The sequence below is a fragment of the Pseudorca crassidens genome, chromosome 2 (genome assembly GCF_039906515.1).
Source record: "Pseudorca crassidens isolate mPseCra1 chromosome 2, mPseCra1.hap1, whole genome shotgun sequence".
Classification (NCBI taxonomy): domain Eukaryota; kingdom Metazoa; phylum Chordata; class Mammalia; order Artiodactyla; family Delphinidae; genus Pseudorca; species Pseudorca crassidens.
The window spans coordinates 35,997,621-36,017,962 of NC_090297.1; the positions used below are offsets into that span (position 1 = coordinate 35,997,621).

Genomic DNA, 20,342 nt, shown 5'->3' on the forward strand with positions numbered 1-20,342 from the left:
TGCACTCTCATATCTCTGGTCTCCTTCCCACCCCAGTGTGTTGATAAGGCATTGAAATTTTCTTTGGCAGTTGTTAAGGATTTCTTTTTATTTTTGGTCCAAGCAATAACACAAATGAATCTTAGAAATATCATTTTGAGTTGAGAATAAATCAGGTTCAGAAGACTATGAGGAGCGTAATGTCATTTACATGAAGCACAAAATAAGAAAAACTGTACATTTTTGGAATATATACATTCGTAATAAATTGCTACAAGGAAAACCAAGGGACTTTATACATACAAAATTCAGAGTAGTTGTTAATTCTAGAGGCTAGACAGATGGTTGGATGGGGGAGAACACAAGTAGGTACAAAAGTATCAATAATATTCCAACTCTGAAATTGGGTGAGGAATCAGGTTCCAGTCTAAATCCTGTGTATGATTTTTCAGGTCTGACCATAAGGCTTTGCCTGACTGGTCTGCTGGGGGAAGCTGCCCTCCCCACGCCAGGCAGCCAGGCGCAGCCAGGCCACTGCAGTTTCCTGAAGGGAGCTGCAAGGATCCCAGGGCCACTTGGACCAGATAAACTGATGCATATTTGTGTTTCTTGCCTGGTCACCTCCATCCAGAGGCCACCTTACCAGGGGCCTTGGTGAGGCATTTTTCTTCACTATGACTCAGTACTTTTCCAGTCTTAGCCCTTCCTCCTCTTCCTCCCCCAGATCCCCCAAGTACATGAAAAGACAGGAAGTGTTTGTTTGAGGATCCTTGGCAGTGAGATCATTCCTGTCTGCCTGTATTATCTGACCCTTGCCTTGTGCTGTTCCAAGCGGGTGTCAACCCCAACAATCAATAAACAATCTAAAATAAGGAATAGAGGAGAGTGTTATTCTAGCCATACTGAGGACTAGCCTTGGAGTGCAGTCTCCACCAAGGAAGGAAGTGCTGCGGAGATGCATGACTTTCAGCACAGTTTCATATCTTCTCAGGACAAGAACATACATCAGACATGACAAGGGTACATTCCTTCAAGGTTTCAGAAGAAACAGGTTAGAGTGCACCAATACATGGAGAGTCAGTATGGCCTTGGCATTTGGGAAAGGAACCTTCCAAGGAGTACTAACATTGGTGTCATAGGAAGGGAAGCACTGATTCTTATCCTAAAAGTAGACATTCTTTTTACTTTTAGATAATGCATTCTTCTATATTTAAAGCAGATGTACAATGGATGTTTGACAGGCCAAAAGCCAGGATGTTCTAGTTCACATAAAGTTTAGGCCAAACTTTGTATAAGCCAGAATGATATCCCCATACCCCAACGTGTGAAAATCTTTTCCATTGTGGAAAACGGAGCATTAAGGAGCCAGCACCTCTTCATTTCACCTCTTGCTTGCAGTGACACAGTAAGTGAGGTTGGACTTTTACCTGCAGTTTGACTTGTTGTCTTAATTAACCATCTTGGCACCTGGCAACTCAACAAATTGATGCAGCCAGCAGGGTGGCCAATCGAGCCCTAAGCCTTTCTGGAAGAACAAAAAACCTGAGGGTCCCCTGGGCACTTCCACAGCCATGCAAATGGGCCTTGGAAGTGCTAGTGAATTATTTATGGAAACTTTTAGTTCTGAGAGGAACCATTGGTCTTCAACTCCCTTGGCTGAGTTCCCTCATGGGTCAAATTAGAAATCCAACAGAGGGACTCCAGGAAAGCTAAGGTAGCAGTTCCCTGGCCACTGCTCATGGTCCTGCAGCAACGGGACTAACAGCTGTCAGAGACACTGCGTTGCATGCAGTAACTCTTGTTGGATCCAAGCAGGTTCCTGGTGCCAACAGAGGCCGGGCAACCCAGTGCGTTACTGAGATTCATACTGCCTGCGAAAGACTATGGAGTCCTTCAGGATTGCTTTCTCCAGTAGCTCAAAGAGACCTGGAGACTTGGTTAGTTTGCCTCCACCATAACCAAGATCATCTTGTTAAACTTCATGATGGAGAGTCTGTTTGTGGGATGCATTGCTACAGACCCTCTCTTTCAAAGTGCCCTGATGGTGTCCATTTTGGCTGGGGAGGAAGAGGAAGAGGGAAGGGAGAGAGCCCCACCATCTGAGACCCCCTTCCTCTACTGGGCAGTCCCTCAGGTTTGGCTCACCTGTGACAGGTCCCTTGTTTAGACCACACCTGCGGAGGATATAACCTCCCTGCAAGCCATCCTTGTGGCCCCATGGGGACCTACAATGAGGGACTGAGGACAGTAGATGGTAAGACTTAGCCAGACTCAAATTTCCAGGTTTGTAGATGCTACTTGGGTTGGCCCTGGTCATCAGGCCGTTACACCCTGTTGTGAAGTCAGGTCAATTGGTCCACGACACAGTTCAAGTCTTAACTGATGAGTTCCTAGATGTGGAAAACGTGGCCACTGGCAAAATAGCAAAGACTGAGCGAGAGAGATAACTGATGTTAGAGTAATGGCCTGGCGCCCTCTCCTGGGCAAACTGGGCTAAGGCCTTCCTAGAAAGTTCTCTGAACTTGATTCTTGGCTGGCAGTCTCAAAGGAAACTGATAGGCCAAGGAAATCAGGACCAAATGCTGGGCCATGGGACACCTGATGGGGCTCCTGGGGAGCCTGGAAATGAAGAGTACTGCCACTTTTACCTGGACCTCTTGGCATTCAAAAATAAATAAGACTAAAAAAATTAACAAAACTACGGGCCATACTAAGATCCCTCTGTCCCCACGGGGGACTGGAGGCCCTAAGCCAAGGTCAAGTTTCAACAGGGATGTGAGGGAGAATTGCACTTCTTGGCCTTTCTTTAAAAACTGAAGTATAGTTGATTTACAATGTTGTGTTCGTTTCTGGTGAACAGCAAAGTTATTCAGATATCTATATGTGTATCTGTATCATCTATATCTATATTCTTTTCCAGATTCCTTTCCATTATAGGTTATTACAAGGTACTGAATATAGTTCCCTATGCTATACAGTAGGTCCTTGGTGTTTATTTGTTTTATATATAGTAGTGCGTATCTGCTAATCCCAAGCTCCTAATTTATCCCTCCCCAACACTTTCCCCTTTGGTAACCATAGTTTGTTTCCTATGTCTGTGAGTCTGTCTCTGTTTTGTAAATAAGATCATCTGTATCATTTTTTAGATGCCACATATAAGTGATATCATATGATATTTGTCTTTCTCTGTCTGACTTACTTCACTTAGTATGATAATCTCTAGTTCCATTCATGTAGCTGCAAATGGCATTATTTCATTCCTTTTTATGGCTGAGTAATATTCCACTGTATACATATACCACATCTTCCTTATCCATTCATCTGTTAATGCGCACCTAGATTACTTCCATGTCTTGGATATGGTAAATATGCACTTCTTGGCCTTTGACTGCTGGTACACAAGTGACTGTGATCCCTGAAATCCTTGCTCCAGAATGAGGGGGAACAGATAAACCTCTCCAGTTTGGGGTTTGAGGTTCTATCACTGGGAGTCTTGCTGAAACTGAGCTGTGGGTAATTCCTTGTGGGTCCTTATAAAGCTCCTTTGCCATGGCTCAGTACTGAACATATTATTGGTATAGATGGATTGTCTGTGTGTACTCCTACCTGCCTTTGCCCCAAATCCCTGATAAGAACTGCAGCATTTTAGTGGGAGGATGACTCATGAACCTACCCAATTTCCTCCCAGTGCTGAGTAGCATGGTTTATCCAAAATAATATGGGCTGATTGGTCAAAAAAAGGAATAGCCACCCACATTGCCAATCTCACAGAAGCCAAAGTTCTCCACGAGAGATCTCTTCATTCAATAGCCCCACCCGGACCGTGCTCAAGGCCTTGGGTATCTGGAGACTCACCATGGCTTATAGGAGGCTCAATGCCATAGCTCCAGAGAGGTACCTGATATTGTATCACAGAGGTTATTGCCCAAGCTGAGGGAACTTGGTATGTTGCAATTGTTACTGAACATGCTTTTTAAAGCATCCCCTCTCTACCCAGATGATAAAAATCAATTTGCCTTCATAAGGAAAGGGTTGCAGTATACCTTTAATGTCTTACTTCCAGGCTACCTAATTCTCCAGCTATCGGTGATGAATGTGATTTGGAAAAAGTCCTGCCCCTGGAGGGAGCACCGGCCTTTATTATATTGATGACATTCTCCTGGTGGACCTAGACAAGGGCACCACCTAACAAGAACTGGACCCCCAGCTGACTCACACGCAGCTACATAGCTGGGACACTGACACAAGCAAGGCACAAGGACCTAGTATCCAGTGAAATTCCTCGGCATTATCTGGGAATGGGCATGATATCTCATTCCAGACATGACTGCCCTGACAAACATAAAAAAGGTCCAGTGACTGGTTGGAGTCCTTAACTATTGACGCCCTCATATAACCCATGTGGGGATCTTGGGGGATCTAGCATCTGAGACCTGTGTGAGGTGAGATTGGGTGGGTTAAGTAGATCTTCAAATGTTGCAGGGCAAACTGAAGCCCTGGGATTTGTAGTCTGCTTCTTTTTTAAGTCTTCGTCTGGAAAGTGCTTTTCAGAGGACCCCCCTTGGAAATGAGCAGTGGGACAAATCACATCCTGGGTTTTACCCACTTTTCCAGGGAGAATATTATACAAGCTGGCATTTGGATGGGAACCCAAGCCACCTGCTAGGAGAAGGACCTAGCAGCAGGCAAAGATGGCTAAACTCCTCAGGAGCAGGTGTCCAGCCATGCCCAGGCCAAGAGAAACAGACCCCAGGTCACTGCAGCTGCAGACGTGTCAGCAGAAGCCATGATGAAAAGACCCTGAAGCCCCCATGCAAAGGAAATGTCTTTCCCCTGGCAGCCAGCACTTGACTCCTCCTCCAATACCACCCCCCGCCCCGTGTCCTGACGGCATATAGAGAAGGCAGAGGGGAAAAGAGACACTTTGTCTGAGAGAAAAACAGCCAAGACAAGAGGTTCAACCTTTTAATAGATTAAGTTCATCCAAATGAGTTTCATTTAATCTGAGGCCACTTGACACTGGAAGTGACCAAGTGTCCCTCTCAACTCCCTTGAAATGAACCTCCAAAGAAACATGAGCTCAGATATGAAATGCTACATTCTTTATACATCTGAACTATGCTATGCCACATTGCAATCATCTACATATAAACATCTTTACATGTACACATAGAAGTAAATACACAAGCAACGATCTACAAGAATTCATACACAGCACACTGAGAACATTCACCACGTACAGGAAAGTGAATGAAGAGTAGTGCTGATTCTATTGAAATGCATACATGCATTCTATATATGTTTCAGAAAAAATAAATGAAAACCTTAAAAGTTTACAACTAATATTAAGCATCTATTACGTGCTAGGTACTGAGCACCGAGCAAAGTTTTGCAGGGAGAATCTTTCAGCTCAACTCATTTTCTCAAAGGCTGATAGGTTTGGTATCATGGAAGCAATTTATCTGTGGACTCTCTGATGCTGCTTTAAGTGATCTGATCGTGAAAAGTTCCTGTCGCATTTAGTACACTGGTAGGGCCTCTCCCTGGTGTGCTTCCTCACGTGTCTGTTGAGCTCATCCGAACGGGAGAATGCCCATGTGCATCCCTTCGCGTTGCATTTGTAGGGCTTCTCTCCTGGACCCCAAAAAGAAAGCAAGACTTGTCATGCTTCAGGATAGCATGGGACACAGAAGTTGGAAATGAATGGAGAAGAAAAAGGGGTTGGGCATGTTGCAGTGGGACAGGGAGAGACAGACAGGAGACTGGAGGGGTTGCATGGGAAAGGAAGAGAAGGAGGGCAGGATGGGCTAGAAGGCTGAGAGGAAAACTGTGAAGGAGGGAGAGGAAAAGAAAAAGAAAACCAGGAGGGGAAGACGAAGGTCAGTGGTGGGTAAAGAAAGCTGAGGAAGAGGGGTTATCTGTTGGACCTATAGGAGTCCATGAAGAGAAGTCCCAGGAGAGGTAACGTCAAGACCATTCTAGGAGGTCAAACAAATCCCTCCACTTCTTCCATCATCCCAGACATTCAATACCACAAAAGGCTGCAGCCAGGTTGCCTCTGGCCCAGAACTAGAGTCTGTTCTTAGGACTGCTTTATATACCCTTTCAGATTTGCCAGCATTTTCTAGGGTCTTCTGGGTCCTAGACTTAGAGGGAGGTGGCAACAATCTCAAATGACCCCAAAGTCTTATAAAGGCAGAGATCTTTAGTCATTTTCCTGACACCCTTATATTTCAGTCTTCACTCACCAGTGTGTAGGCGCTCATGGATTCGCAGGTGGGAAGATTTTGAATACGATTTCCCACAGCCCTGGTATGTACAGATGTAGGGTTTCAAAATGTCAGAATTCTTCTGCAACGAACATCTCTGAATCTTGAGATTCCACTTCTGCTTTTCTAGGGGTTGTCCTTGGATCAAATAGGAACTAGAAATGTACAGAAATCTAGGATATGGCAATGATGATGAGGAATGTGGCACCATATGGACTTCATGGGGAGTGTTCTCATCATTGAGTATCTTCATCGGACGCCTATAGAGGGTTTGGTCCCCACTGAAGCTCATCTGGCCTCCATTGTGGGTCTGGTATACACGGATGGTTTTCATCTGACTTCCAGAGACAGCCTGGTCCCAAGGGAAGGTCATCTGGGCTCCACTGAGAATCTGGCATTCACTGGGGTTCTTCATCTGACCCTCATAGAGGGTCTGGTCCCCACCAAAGGTCATCTGGCCTCCACTGAGGCTCTGGTCATCATCGAGGATCTTCATCTGGCTACCCTTATTGGGGATTGTCATCTTGTTTGCATTAACGGGTGTCACTTTACAATCCGTGATGAACGCCTTTGTGGTGTCAGTGACATCCATCAACTGGGATGCTGCTGCAGGGTTTCTCTCATCAAAGGAGGTCACCTTGGGGTCAAAAAGAAAGGCACTTTAGGTTCCCAGGGGGCAAATCAAGGGATTTAACATGGGTTGTTGTTAGATATGGACAAGAACTGTCCCAGGGATGTTAGAACATGCATAAATCATCCTTGTGGGCATCAAAGGATTCATCACCTGGTTCTGCATTGACTCCTTTTGGCTGTCCTCATCACGGGCAGTCAGAGGTACATAGAGCTCTGACTCTGGTGCAGTGGGGGTTCTTGCCTCATGTATCTCATTGATGTCCTGGAGAAACTCATCAATGTCCTCAAGTGTCAGAAAGAAAGAAGTCATGGAAGCCTCTTTGCTGTTGCCTGATAACCGAACTAGATCTTCAGCTGTGGGATTCTGCAAAAAAAGTTAGAAGTCAGATGTCTTACCCAGCTCAAATCCTAACTCCACACGCCCTTCCTCTCCATCCCTGCTGACCCAGTCCTCGTCTAGTCCACCATCATTGCTTGCATAAAAGCCTGCAATTTCCTCTTAATTGACCTCTGTGAATCTGGAGTTGACTTCATCCGGTGTGCCCTCCATAAACAGTAATATTTCTAAAATGAAAAGTCTTCCTATGCTACTCCTACCTATCAGTGGAGGTGGGATTCTAGATGAATGGAAACACCCCACTATCCCCTGCAGCGAGCTTGCCCCATAGACTTTTAAAAAATTGATGAACACTTGATGTACACTATTATATGTTATAGATGTACTATATAGTGATTCACAATAGTTAAATGCTATACTCAATTTTTAGTTATTATAAAATATTGGCTATATTCCTTGTTTTGTACAATATATCCTTGTAGCTTGTTGTATACATAAGAGTTTGTACCTCTTAATCCCTGGTCTCTATATTGCCCCGCCCCAACGAGACTTTTCCACAGATGCCCCATCTTCCAGAAATCCTACCAGAGATTTGTTTAATTTAATGAACTTCCAAACATATTATCGCATTTTATTCCACCCATGACCCCAGAAACAGGAGCCATGATAAAACCGTATTAAAGAAGAATTCACAGACCTCCAAAGAGGTGAAATGACATGGCCCAAGTAGAAGATTCTTAACTTGAATTGGACCTGTCTTTCTCTTGGTGCTCACAGACCTGATCCTCTGTGGAGGTTTCCCCAAGAGACCTCCTGGAGTTCCACCTGGCATTCCAGCTTCCTGAGAACCATCCTGGAAAGCATCAGCCTCCAGGAACCATTCCAAGAAGAAGCTTCATTACAGGCAGAGGCTAATGTGCACATGGCCAAAGTCTATACTTCTATTCTCATTGGCCATCCTTACGCTTCTAGGTTTCCTATACATCTGGTAGAAAGCTTCCAGTTAACTCCTCAAAGCCATCATGTCTGTAGCCTCACATCTTTTTCACCCTATGTGCCTCCTTGCAGCTCTTATTCTACTCTAGCCAGACCAGTCTGCTCACTTTTGCCATATCCCTGTCCTGTCCCTTGCTCATAGCCTGTCTTATTAAACATGACATCCATTCTTATCCCTGCCACCAAAGACTGGTCTCTCCCACCCTGTCCTAACTCTCAGGGCAGAGAGACAGCTAGGATAGTTCACCCAGGCTATGTTCGAAACATATGACTGTACAGCCATTGACTATGGTAGACTGAGGGCACTCCGAAGTCATCTTCTGCTACAAAAAAATCCATAGAAGTGATAGATGCCCTTAAATTTAATTGTTATCTACATTCATGCTTGGAAATAAGTGGAATTTTCTAAGCCACAGTGTAGCAGAAGCCACCGTCACCTGGAGGTGTGGAAAAGGGTACCTCCATGAGGCCAATGTCACTGTGGAGACAATCCTCCAAGAAGGGCCATCAAAACCTAGGGATTCTCTGAGATGAAACCTCACTGGAAGTCAACCTCTAATAACATCGTACTAGGGCACTTCTTTTACTATCATTCCCACTCTTGAAACAGTGTCATGCCTGTCTTCTCCCCTTCCCCTACCACTGGACTGAAAACTCCTCAAGACTAGAGAACTCTACTTCCACCTTATCAGGGTCTGACAGATCCAGCTGGGCAGACGTCAGAGAAAAGGGACCCAAAGAAAGACTTCTGATTTCTACTCCTCCAGCTCTAGGTCTGCATCCAGCCTCTAAAATCTCAGGATGTGTTTGGGGTGTCAGTGACATCTGTCAACTGGGATGTTACTTGGGTTTACTCTCATCAAAAGAGGTCACCTTGGGGTCAAAAAATGTCTCACTTAAGGTTTCCAGGGGGCAAATCAAGTGCTTTACCATGGGGTGATCTTAGTTCTGGATGAGAACTGTCCCAGGGATGTTAGAACATGCAGAAATCATCACTGTGAGCCTCAAAATTTCATCACCTGATTCTGGATTGACTCCTTTTGGCTGTCCTCTTCATGGGCAGTCAGAGGCACATAGAGCTCTGGCTCTGGTGCAGCTGGGCATCTTGCCTCATGTGTCTCATTGATGTCCTGGAGAAATGCCTCAATTTCTTCAATTGTCTGAAGGTAAGAGTCCCTCGACATCCCTTTGCTGTTGCCTGATAACTGAACTAGATCTTCAGTTGTGGGATTCTGCAAAAAAAGAAGTTCATGTGTCATAACCAGCTCAAATCCCAATTTCACACACCCTTCCTCTCCATCCCTGCTGACCCAATCCTAGTCTAGCCCATCATCATTTCTTGCCCAAAGTTTGCAATTGCCTCTTAAGTGGCCTCTGTGAATCTGGAGTTGACTCCATGTAGGGTAACCTCCAAAGACCGTCAGAGTAATATTTCTAAAATGAAAAGTCTTGGGCTTCCCTGGAGGCGCAGTGGTTGAGAGTCCGCCTGCCAATGCAGGGGACACGGGTTCGTGCCCCGGTCCGGGAAGATCCCACATGCCGCGGAGCGGCTGGGCCCGTGAGCCATGGCCGATAAGCCTGCGCGTCCGGAGCCTGTGCTCCGCAATGGGAGAGGCCACAACAGTGAGAGGCCCGCGTACCGCAAAAAAAAAAAAAAAAGAAAAAGGAAAAGAAAAGTCTTCTTATGCAACTCCTATCTATCAGTGAAGGTGGGAATCTCGATGAATGAATGAAAGCCCCACCATCTCCTGTAGAGATCTTGCCCCACAGACCTTTTTTAAATTGATGTATACTTAATGTATAGTATTATATGTTACAGGTATACAATATAGTGAATCATAATAAAGGTTATACTCAAATTCTAGTTATTATAAATAATTTTTATATTCCTTGTTTTATACAATATATACTTGTAGCTTGTATACATAAGAGTTTGTACCTCTTAATCCCCTATCTCTGTATTGCCTGCCCCTGCCCAGAGACTTTTCCAAAGATGTCCCATCTCCCAGACATCCTACTGGAGATTTGGTTAAATTAACGAACTTCCAAACATCTTATCTCATTTTATTCCCATCATGCCTCAGAAAAAGGAGCCATGCTTAATCCCTATTAAAGAAGAGTAAATAGGGGTCCAAAAAGGTGAAGTGACATGGCCTAAGTAGAAGACTCTTAACTTGAATTGGACCTATCTCACTCTGGGTGGTCACAGACCTGAACCACTGTGGACATTTCCCCCAGAAATGTACGGGGTTGTCCTTGGCATTCCAGCTTCCTGAGAACCATCCTGGAAAGCATCAGCCTCCAGGAACCATTCCAAGAAGGAGCCTCATTACAAGCAGTGGCCTAACGTGCACATGGCCAAAGTCTATACTTCTATTCTCATTGGCCATCCTTACGCTTCTAGGTTTCCTATACATCTGGTAGAAAGCTTACAATGAACTCCCCAAAGCCATCATGTCAGTAGCCTCACATCTTTTCACCCTGTGTGCCTCCTTGCAGCTCTTGTCCTGCTTTAGCCAGACCAGTCTGCTCAGTTTTGCCATATCCCTGTCCTGTCCTTTGCTCAGCCTGTCTCTCTCAGTAACGTGTCTTAGTGACTATAGCCTGTCTTATCAAATATGACATCCATTCCTATCCCTGCCACCAAAGACTGGTCTCTCTGTCCTGTCCTGAATCTCAGAGCAGAGAGACAGCTAGGATAATTCCCCCAGGTTATATTAAAAATTTATGACTGTACAGCCATTGACTATGGTAGACTGAGGGCACTCCAAAGTCATCTTCTCCTACAAAAAAATCCATAGAAGTGATAGATGCCCTTAAATTTAATTATTATATATATTCACACTTGGAAATAACTGGAATTTTCCAAGTCACAATGTAGCAGAAGCCACAGTCACTTGGAGGTGTGGAAATGGGTACCCTCATGAGGCCAATGTCACTGTGGAGACACTCCAACAAAAAGGACCATCAAAACCTAGGGATTCTTGGGACTTCCCTGATGGGGCAGTGGTTAAGACTCCTCACTCCCAATGCAGGGGGCCCGGGTTTGATCCCTGGTCAGGGAGCTAGATCCCACATGCATACAGCAACTAAGAGTTCACATGCCACAGCTAAGGAGCCTGTGAGCCACAACTAAGGAGGCTGCCGGCCGCAACTAAGATCCAGCACAAGCAAATAAATAAATATTAAAAAATAAAAAAGCGCCACTTCAAAAAAAAAAAAAACCTAGGGATTCTCTGAGATGAAGCCTCATTGGAAGTCAACCTCTAATAACATCATATTAGGGCACTCCCTTTCCTCTCATTTACACTCTTGAAATACTGTTATGCCTGTCTACTCCCCTTCCCTCACTACTGGACTGAAAGCTCCTCAAGACTAGAGAACTCTACTTCATCCTTAGCAGGGTGTGACAGATCCAGTTGGGAAGACCTCATAGAAAAAGGACCCAGTAAAGGACTTCTGATTTCCACTCCCCCAGTTCTAGGTCTGCAACCAGCCTTTAAAATCTCAGGATGTGTTTGGGGTGTCAGTAACATCTGTCATCTGGGATGTTACTGTGGGTTTGCTCTCATCAAAAGAGGTCACCTTGGGGTCAAAAAGGGTCTTGCTTAGGTTTCCAAGGGCAAATCAAGGGCTCTAACATGGAGTGATCTTAGTTCGGGATAAGAACTGTCTAGGGATGTTAGAACGTGTAGAAATCATCATTGTGGGCTTCAAAGGATACATCACCTGGTTCTGGATTGACTCCTTTTGGCTGTTCTCATCATGGTCAGTCAGAGGTACATAGAGCTCTGGCTCTGGTGCAGCTGGAGTTCCTGCCTTATATTTCTCATTGAGGTATTGATAAAATGCCTCAATTTCTTCAATTGCTTGAAGGTAAGAGTCCCCTGAAGCCTCTTTGCCACTGCCTGATAAATGAACTTGGTCTTCATTTGTGAGATCCTGCAAAAAAAAGTTAGAATTTCATGTGCCTTACCTAGCTCAAATCCCAGTTCCACACACCGTGCTTCTCCATACCTATTGACCAAATCCTAGTCTAGCCCACCATCATTGCTTGCCTAAAAGCCTGCAACTGCCTCTTAATTGGCCTCTGTGAATCTGGGGTTGACTCCATCTTGTGTATCCTCCAAAGACAGTCAGGGTAATATTTCTAAAATATGAGCTTTCCCTATGGTACTCTCATCTGTCAGTGGACGTGGTATCTCAATAAATGCATGAATACCATACCATCCCCTGCAGAGATCTTGCCCCACAGACTTTTAAAAATTGTAATATAGTTGATGTTTAAGGTTTCGGGACACATGTAGGATGAAAGTGAAAAGATGACAAAATACATTCCGTGCAAATGGAAACCAAAAGAGAGCAGGGTAGCTATACTATATCAGAAAAGTTGATTAATCAAAGCTGTTACATGAGAAAAAGAATATCATTATATAAGAAAAGGGAACAATTAATCAAGAGGATATAACAATTGTAAATTAATGGACTCAACATAAGAACACATAAATATGTTAAACAAATACTAACTGTTCTGAAGCCAGAAATAGACAGCAGCACAACAGTAGCTGGGGACTTCATTCCCCACTTTCAACAATAGATAGATCTTCCAGACAGAAGATCAATATAGAAATATTGGACTTGAACTGCACATTAGATCAAATGAACCTAACAGACATATATACTACATTCCATCCAACAGCACAAGAATACACATTCTTCTCAGGTACACATAGAACATTCTCTAGGATAAATCATGATCATATGTTACATCACAAAAAGTTTTAAAAATTTAATAAGATTAAGGTCATATCCAGTACCTTTTCTTACCAAAATGGTGTGCAAGTAGAAATCAAAAAAGAGAAATGTTGGAAAAGTCACAAATATGTGGAAATTAAACAGCACACTGCTGAGCAATCAATGGGTCAAAGAAGAAATCAAAAGAAAAGAAAATATTTTGAGACAAATGAAAATGGAAACACAACATACCAAAACATATGAGAGACAGCAATAGTAGTTCTAGAAAAGAAGTTTATAACAATTATGTGCCCACATTAAGAAACCAGAAAGATCTCAAATAAGCAATCAAAGTTCACATCTCAAGGAACTAGAAAAGAACAAATTACAACCAATGCTAGTGGAAGAAAAGAAGAAATAACAGAGATCATAGCAGAAATAAATGAAATAGAGACTAGAAAAATAATAGAAAAGGTCAATGACACTAAGACATGGATTTTGAAAAGACAAGCAAAATTGACAAAGCTTTAGCTAGACTATAGATGAAAGAAAGAGAACAGTCTAACAAATAAAATCAAATATGAAAGAGGAAGGAGTATAACAGAGACTGCAGAAATATAAAGATCATAAGTGATTACTATTAACAATTATATGCCAAAAAATTGGATAGCCTAAAAGTAATGGGTTAATTCCTAGAAACATACAACCTACCAAGACTGAACCATAAGGAAATGGAAATCTGAATAGACGTATATCAGTCATCAAAAATCTTTCCAACAAGATTCCAACAGTGAAAGTGACTTCACTGATCAAGTCTACCAAACCTTTAGAGAATTAATGTCCATCTTTCTCACATTCTTCCCAATAATTGAAGAGGAAGGATTAGTTCCAAATTCATTATGAGGCCAGTGTTATCCTGCCACCAAAGCTTATAAGGACACTACAAGAAAATAAAATTATAGGCCAGGGACTTCCCTGATGGCGCAGTGGTTAAGAATCCGCCTGTCAATGCAGGGGACACTAGTTCGAGCCCTGGTCTGGGAAGATCCCACTTGCCGTGGAGCAACTAAGCCTGTGTGCCACAACTACCGAGCCTGTACTCTAGAGCCCGCGAGCCACAACTACTGAAGCCTGCACACCTAGAGCCCATGCTCTGCAACAAGAGAATCCACCGCAATGAGAAGCCTGTGCACCACAACGAGGAGTAGCCCCCACTCACCACAACTAGAGATAGCCCACGCACAGCAATGAAGACCCAACAAAAAAGAAATATAAATAAATAAACAAATAAATAAATAATAAAATAAAATTATAGGTCAGTATTCCTGATGAACATAGATGTAAAAATCTTCAACAACACTCTAGCAAACCAAATTCAGAGCACATTAAATGGATTATACACCATCCTTAAATGGGGTTTATCCCTGGGTTACAGGAATGTTCAATACACACAAATCAATAAATGTGTCTAATGAATTAAAAAATGAAGGATGAAACAAATATGGTTATTTTAGTAGCTGCAGACAAAACACTTGACAAAATTCAACACCTTTTCATGACAAAATCTACAAATTAGGTGTTGAAAAGCTGAAAATTTTTCTCTAAGTTCCAGAACAAGACAAAGGTGCCAGCTGTCACTTCTATTCAACATAGTACTGGAATTCCTAGCCTGAGCAATTAATTAAGAAAAGGAAATAAAAGGCATCCTAATCAGAAAGGGAGAAGCAAAAATATCTGTTTGCAGATGTCATGATGTTATATACAGAAAACTCTAAAGGCTCCACAAAAACATGCCTAGAATAAGTGAATTTAGCAAATTTGCAGGATACAAGAATCAGTAGTGTTTCTATACACAAACAACTCTCAGTAAGAGAAATTAAAAAAACAATCCCACTTGCAATAGCATCAAAACAATAAGGTACTTAGGAATAAATTTAACCATAGAGGTGAAACACCTGAACAGTGAAAATTATATTGATGAGATTGAAGAAGACACAAATAGATGGAAAGATATCCCCTATTCTTAGATTGAAAGAATTAATATTGTTAAAATGAGCAATTACCCAAATTGATCTAAGGATTCAAAGGAATTCTTAACAAAATTCCAATGGCATTTTTTACAAAAATAGAAAAAACAATTCTAAAGTTCAACTCAATCCACCGAAGACCCAAATTACAAAAGCAATCTGAGAAAGAAAAGAGGCATAACACTTCCTGATTTCAAACTGTATTATAAAGCTATAGTAATCAAAATAGTATGGTACTGGCTGAAAAAGAGACACATAGACTAATGGAACAGAATAGAGAGCCAGAAATAAATCTATGCATCTTTGACCAGGGTGCCAAGAACACACAATGTAGAAAAGATAGTCGCTGCAATAAGGGGTGTTGGCAAAACTAGATACACACAGGTTTAAGAATGAAAGTGGATCCCCATCTTATAGAACTCACAAAAATTAACTTGAAATATACTAAAGAATTAAATATAAAACTTGAAACCATGAAGATTCTAGAAGAAAACATAGGGGAAAAATTTCCTTGACACTGGTCTTGGCATTGATTATTTTGTATTTGACACCAAAAGCATGTGCAACAAAAGCCAAAATAAACAAGTGGGACTCCATCAAACTGAAAGCTTCTGCACAGCAAAGGAAACAAGCAACAAAGTCAAAAAGCAACCTGTGGATGGGAGAAAAATCTCTGCAAACCATCTATCTGATAAGGGGTTCATATCTAAATATATATGGAACTCATACCACTCCATAGCAAAAACCAATCTGACTTAGAAATGGGCGAAGGACCTTCACAGACATTTTTGCAAAGACATACAGATGGCCAATAGGTACACAAAAAGGTGCTGATCATCACTAATCATCAGGGAAATGCAAACAGAAACCACAGTAAAATAGCACCTCATAACTGTTAGAATAGCTACTATCAAAAAGACGAGATATAAAATTGGGGGAGGATTTGGAGAAAAGGGAACCCTCATGCACTGCTGTTCGAATGTAAATTGGTACAGCTGTTATGGAAAACAGTATGGAAGTTCCTGGAAAATTAAATACTAGAACTACCATATGATCCAGCTATTCCACTTCTGGGTGTTCAAAGGAAATGAAATCTGTATCTCGAAAAGAGATCCACACTCAGAGGTTCAATGCAGCCCTAGTCGCCATAGTCAAGATATGGAAACAACCCAAGTGTCTGTCCATAGGATGAATGATAAAGAAAATGTGCTATTCAGGTATCCAGAGCTTTTTGGAAAGTTTGCATTATGCCACTTTGCTTTTATGGAAGACCTACATTAATACCTGTTTTCAATAACCAAAAACAAACAAACAAAAAACCCAGAAGAGGGGCTTCCCTGGTGGCACAGTGGTTGAGAGTCCGCCTGCCGATGCAGGGGACACGGGTTCGTGCCCCGGTCCGGGAGGGTCCCGCATGTCGCAGAGTGGCTGGGCCCGTGGGCCATGGCCACTAAGCCTGCGCGTCCGGAGCCTGTGCTCCGCAGCAGGAGAGGCCACAGCAGTGAGAGGCCCGCATACCGCAAAAAAAAAAAAAAAAAAAAAAAAAAAAAACCAGAAGAGGATTTTCACTTTTAGAAAAACAGGTGAAAGTGAAAATAGTGCTAATCATTTTTTTTTTGGCCACCTCGTGCAGCATGTAGAATCTTAGTTAACTGACCAGGGATCAAACCCGCACTCTCTGCACTGGAAATGAAGACTCTTAACCACTGGACCACCAGGGAAGTCCCTCAACATTTGTTTTGCAGTGAACTTGAACAGAAGCAACGCACACCCAGAACAGGGAGAGTGGCAGCTCCTCCCTGGGGGACTACACTCAGCACCTCCTCAGCAAGCCGCCATACCCTTGAACTCTGTCTGTGAGCACCTGGGCTTTATCTCCATTTGTTTTGCCCGTCCTTTAGCAAGAAGCGTCCTGAGGTAATTGCCTCATTGCTTTATGCCATTTCAGCTTACAAAAAGTTTCATAGGAACGCTCTACTTTCTGAGAACAGAGAACATTATTTGGCCATCAGAAAGAAGGAAATCCTGACATTTGTGACTACATGGATGAACCTAGAGGGCATGGCATTATTCTATGTGAAATAAGTCAGAAAGAAACATAAACTTTATCTTATTATTTTTATGTAGAATGAGGAAAACAGTTGAACTCATAGAATCAGAGAGAAGGGTGGAAGTTGCTAGGCGATGGGGGGTGGGGAAGTGGGAGCTCTTTGTCAAAGAGTACACAATTCATAAGAGGAATAAGTTCTGAGGATCTAATGTACAGCATGATGGTGATAGTTAATAATGCTGTACTGGATACTAGAAATTTGCTAAGAGAGTAGATCTTAAGCATCGTCACCCAAAACAGAAAGGTAACCACATCAGGTGATGATTGTGTTAACCACTTTGAGTGTGGTAATCATTTCACAACATATACATACAACAAATCAGCATGTTGTACACTTTACATTTATGCGAGTTTGCCAATTATACCTCAATAAAGCTGGGTAAATAAAAATAAAATGTTTTCAAGGAAGGGAGAAATCGGTGCCCCCTGCCACGGGCCATATAACTCGTTCTCTTGATTGTCTAATTTCTACCAGAATCCACCCAGGCCCCTCCACACATGGCCACCCATTTTGCACATCCTTCCATCCTTTCCACACAGGTTGCAGCTGCCCAGTACCAGGTAGTGATCTGGGGACTGGGGGGGTGTACAATCTAGGCAGCAGCCTTGCCCTCAAGGGGCCTTCGGGGACAGCAGCCAACTGGACAGGTCCCAACACTGTCTCTTCTTCAGGAACTCGACTGTCTGCACGAGGGCACCCCCTGGACAGTGCAGACACACAGGGGTGCTCAGTAAAGAAGGCCTCAAATAAATTAATGTTTTGAATGTTTGGGTTCCTCTTCCATGAGAGTGTACCCCCTGCTAGGACTCACGACCTTCCACCTCAGTACCCAGACATTGGCCGCAGACTCACCGTCAGTGGATCCATTGTGTGGCCAGGGACCTCAGCGTCGTGAGCCAAGAGTTGCCAAGACTGGGCTGCAGGCTGAAGTAGCTGACCTCTTATATAGTCTCGGGGGCCGGATGTACTGGGGTCCCAGACCAGCATTCTTTGGTTGGCCACGCCCTCTGGGCGGATCCCAGAGCACCCAAATCAGACACTTGGGAATTCTAAACCTTTCAGGTTACCTACCTGATTGGGTTACCCACAAGGCACCTCGGGACGTTTTTACAGCCATTTCCCAGGTGTTCAAACTGTGGCGGGGGGTGGGGGTGGGGGTGGGGGTGGGGTGGGCGGGACGATTTACACAATTAGCCCATTTCATTCTCACCACAGTAGTATGAGGTGGAATTTATAACTGTCAGCATAAGATGCAGAAAGTGAGGCTCAGAGAGGTTAAGCCATTTGCTGGAGATCACACAGAGAGTCAGTCATAGGTTCTAGATTTGAACTCAAAGGGCTTAGCGTTAGTAATCTGGGCCCTTGAACACATCAGAGGTGTCAGCCCAGGATCCAATCACCACTGAGTTCTGCAGATTCCATCTCTTGGCTGTAAACATAATCAGAAATACTTCCAGGGTGAAATCCTGGATTTGATGAGATCACCTAGAAATGATTTCCACCTCCCCTCTCCCACCCTCAAGTCCCACGGAGACTGTTTCATCCCAGCAGAGTGATACTGAGGTCGCATGAGTGACTTCTGACCCGCTTCCAACTCTGCTCCAGGTTCGCGTCTGGTCCCCACGGCCTATGGCTCATCCATGACCAACAAGCCTCGGGGCTTTAACCATTTGTAGACCCGCCTGAGGGGAGTCCCGACAGCCTCCGGTCTCTAAAAATTTTAAAGCAAGGTGCTCATGCCCTTTCACCTGGGCCCCGACCTGGGTTGAGGGGTGAGGTGAGCGGGGCAGAAGGAGCCTGACGGGGTCCTTGGACGGACTTCCAGATCCTGGCTTCTGCTCTTGGCCGCTGGAAGGCCTGTTCTCGTCGGCATCTCCAGTCGTCTTGCCCTCTGCTCTCTCAGAGGCAGCTGCTCTCATTTATAATCCAGACCGTTTTCTCAATCAAACCCCTTCATCCCCAGGCAACCACTGTTGTGTTTTCTCTCACTATTCCACATATGTAAATGACAACGTATAGTGTTTCTATGTGCTTTTAGACTCATATACCTGGCATTACTCAGCACTTATTCTTTTTTTTTTTTTTTTTTTTTGCAGTACGTGGGCCTCTCACCACTGTGGCCTCTCCCGTTGCGGAGCACAGGCTCTGGACGCGCAGCCTCAGCGGCCATGGCTCACGGGCCCAGCCGCTCCGCGGCATGTGGGATCTTCCCGGACAGGGGCACGAACCCGTGTCCGCTGCATCGGCAAGCGGACTCTCAACCACTGAGCCACCAGGGAAGCCCAGCACTTATTCTTTTTTTTTTTAATAATTTTATTTATTTTTGGTTGCATTGGGTCTTCATGGCTGCGGGCAGGCTTTTCTCTAGTTGCGGTGAGCGGGGGTTACTCTTCATTGCGGTGCGCGGGCTTCTCATTGCCGTGGCTTCTCTTGTTGCGGAGCATGGGCTCTAGGCACGTGGGTCTCAGTAGTCGCAGCACACGGACTCAGTAGTTGTGGCACACGGGCCCAGCCGCTCCGCGGCATGCGGGATCTTCCCGGAACCAGGAATCGAACCCATGTCTCCTGCATTGGCAGGTGGGTCCGCGACCACTGTGCCACCAGGGAAGTCCAGCACTTATTCTTAAATTTGCCTTTTCTCACTGGAACTTATGTCTTCATATCTATTCCTGTGGATAGACAGTGTAGCCTTTTTTTTTTTTTTTTTTTGCGGTACTCGGGCCTCTCACTGTTGCGGCCTCTCCCGTTGCGGGGCACAGGCTCCAGACGCGCAGGCTCAGCGGCCATGGCTCACGGGCCCAGCCGCTCCGCGGCATGTGGGATCTTCCCAGACCGGGGCACGAACCCGTGTCCCCTGCATCGGCAGGCGGACTCTCAACCACCAGGGAAGCCCTCAGTGTAGTCTTTTTAGAGCGGCTTTTTTTCCTTTGTGTGAGTAGAGGAATGAGATGCCATCCCAGAAAATTCGGGGTCCTCAGGAGGGACTGGCTTTTCTGATTCTGAAGCAAGGCATGTGCAGGAAGCGCCTGGTGTGAGCACACCCCCAGGGCAAAGGAAAGCTGTTTCCTTTCCAGGTTACCTTTGGATAAGTTGGGAAATTCCCTTTGATTAAGGACTGAAGGCCCGTCGACTTTCACAGATAAAACCGAGGGCGCAAGCCTCTCAAATCCAGTGTCACTGACGGAATTTGCATTGATTGGTAAAAGAAATACAGTAAATAGTTTGAAGAAATGAGTAGTTTCAACCTTAATGTGGT

At 44.2% G+C, this 20,342-nt stretch overlaps 1 protein-coding gene across 1 annotated transcript; it reads right to left on the bottom strand.

The window, feature by feature from the left end:
- Positions 1-5,338: 5,338 nt before the first annotated feature.
- Positions 5,339-17,953, bottom strand: LOC137208800 (Kruppel-like factor 18). The gene is given in 4 exon segments (XM_067709488.1): positions 5,339-5,613; positions 6,228-6,885; positions 11,731-12,156; positions 17,939-17,953. Coding segments are annotated over 4 exon segments (1,275 nt in total). The 3' UTR covers positions 5,339-5,437.
- Positions 17,954-20,342: the final 2,389 nt, after the last annotated feature.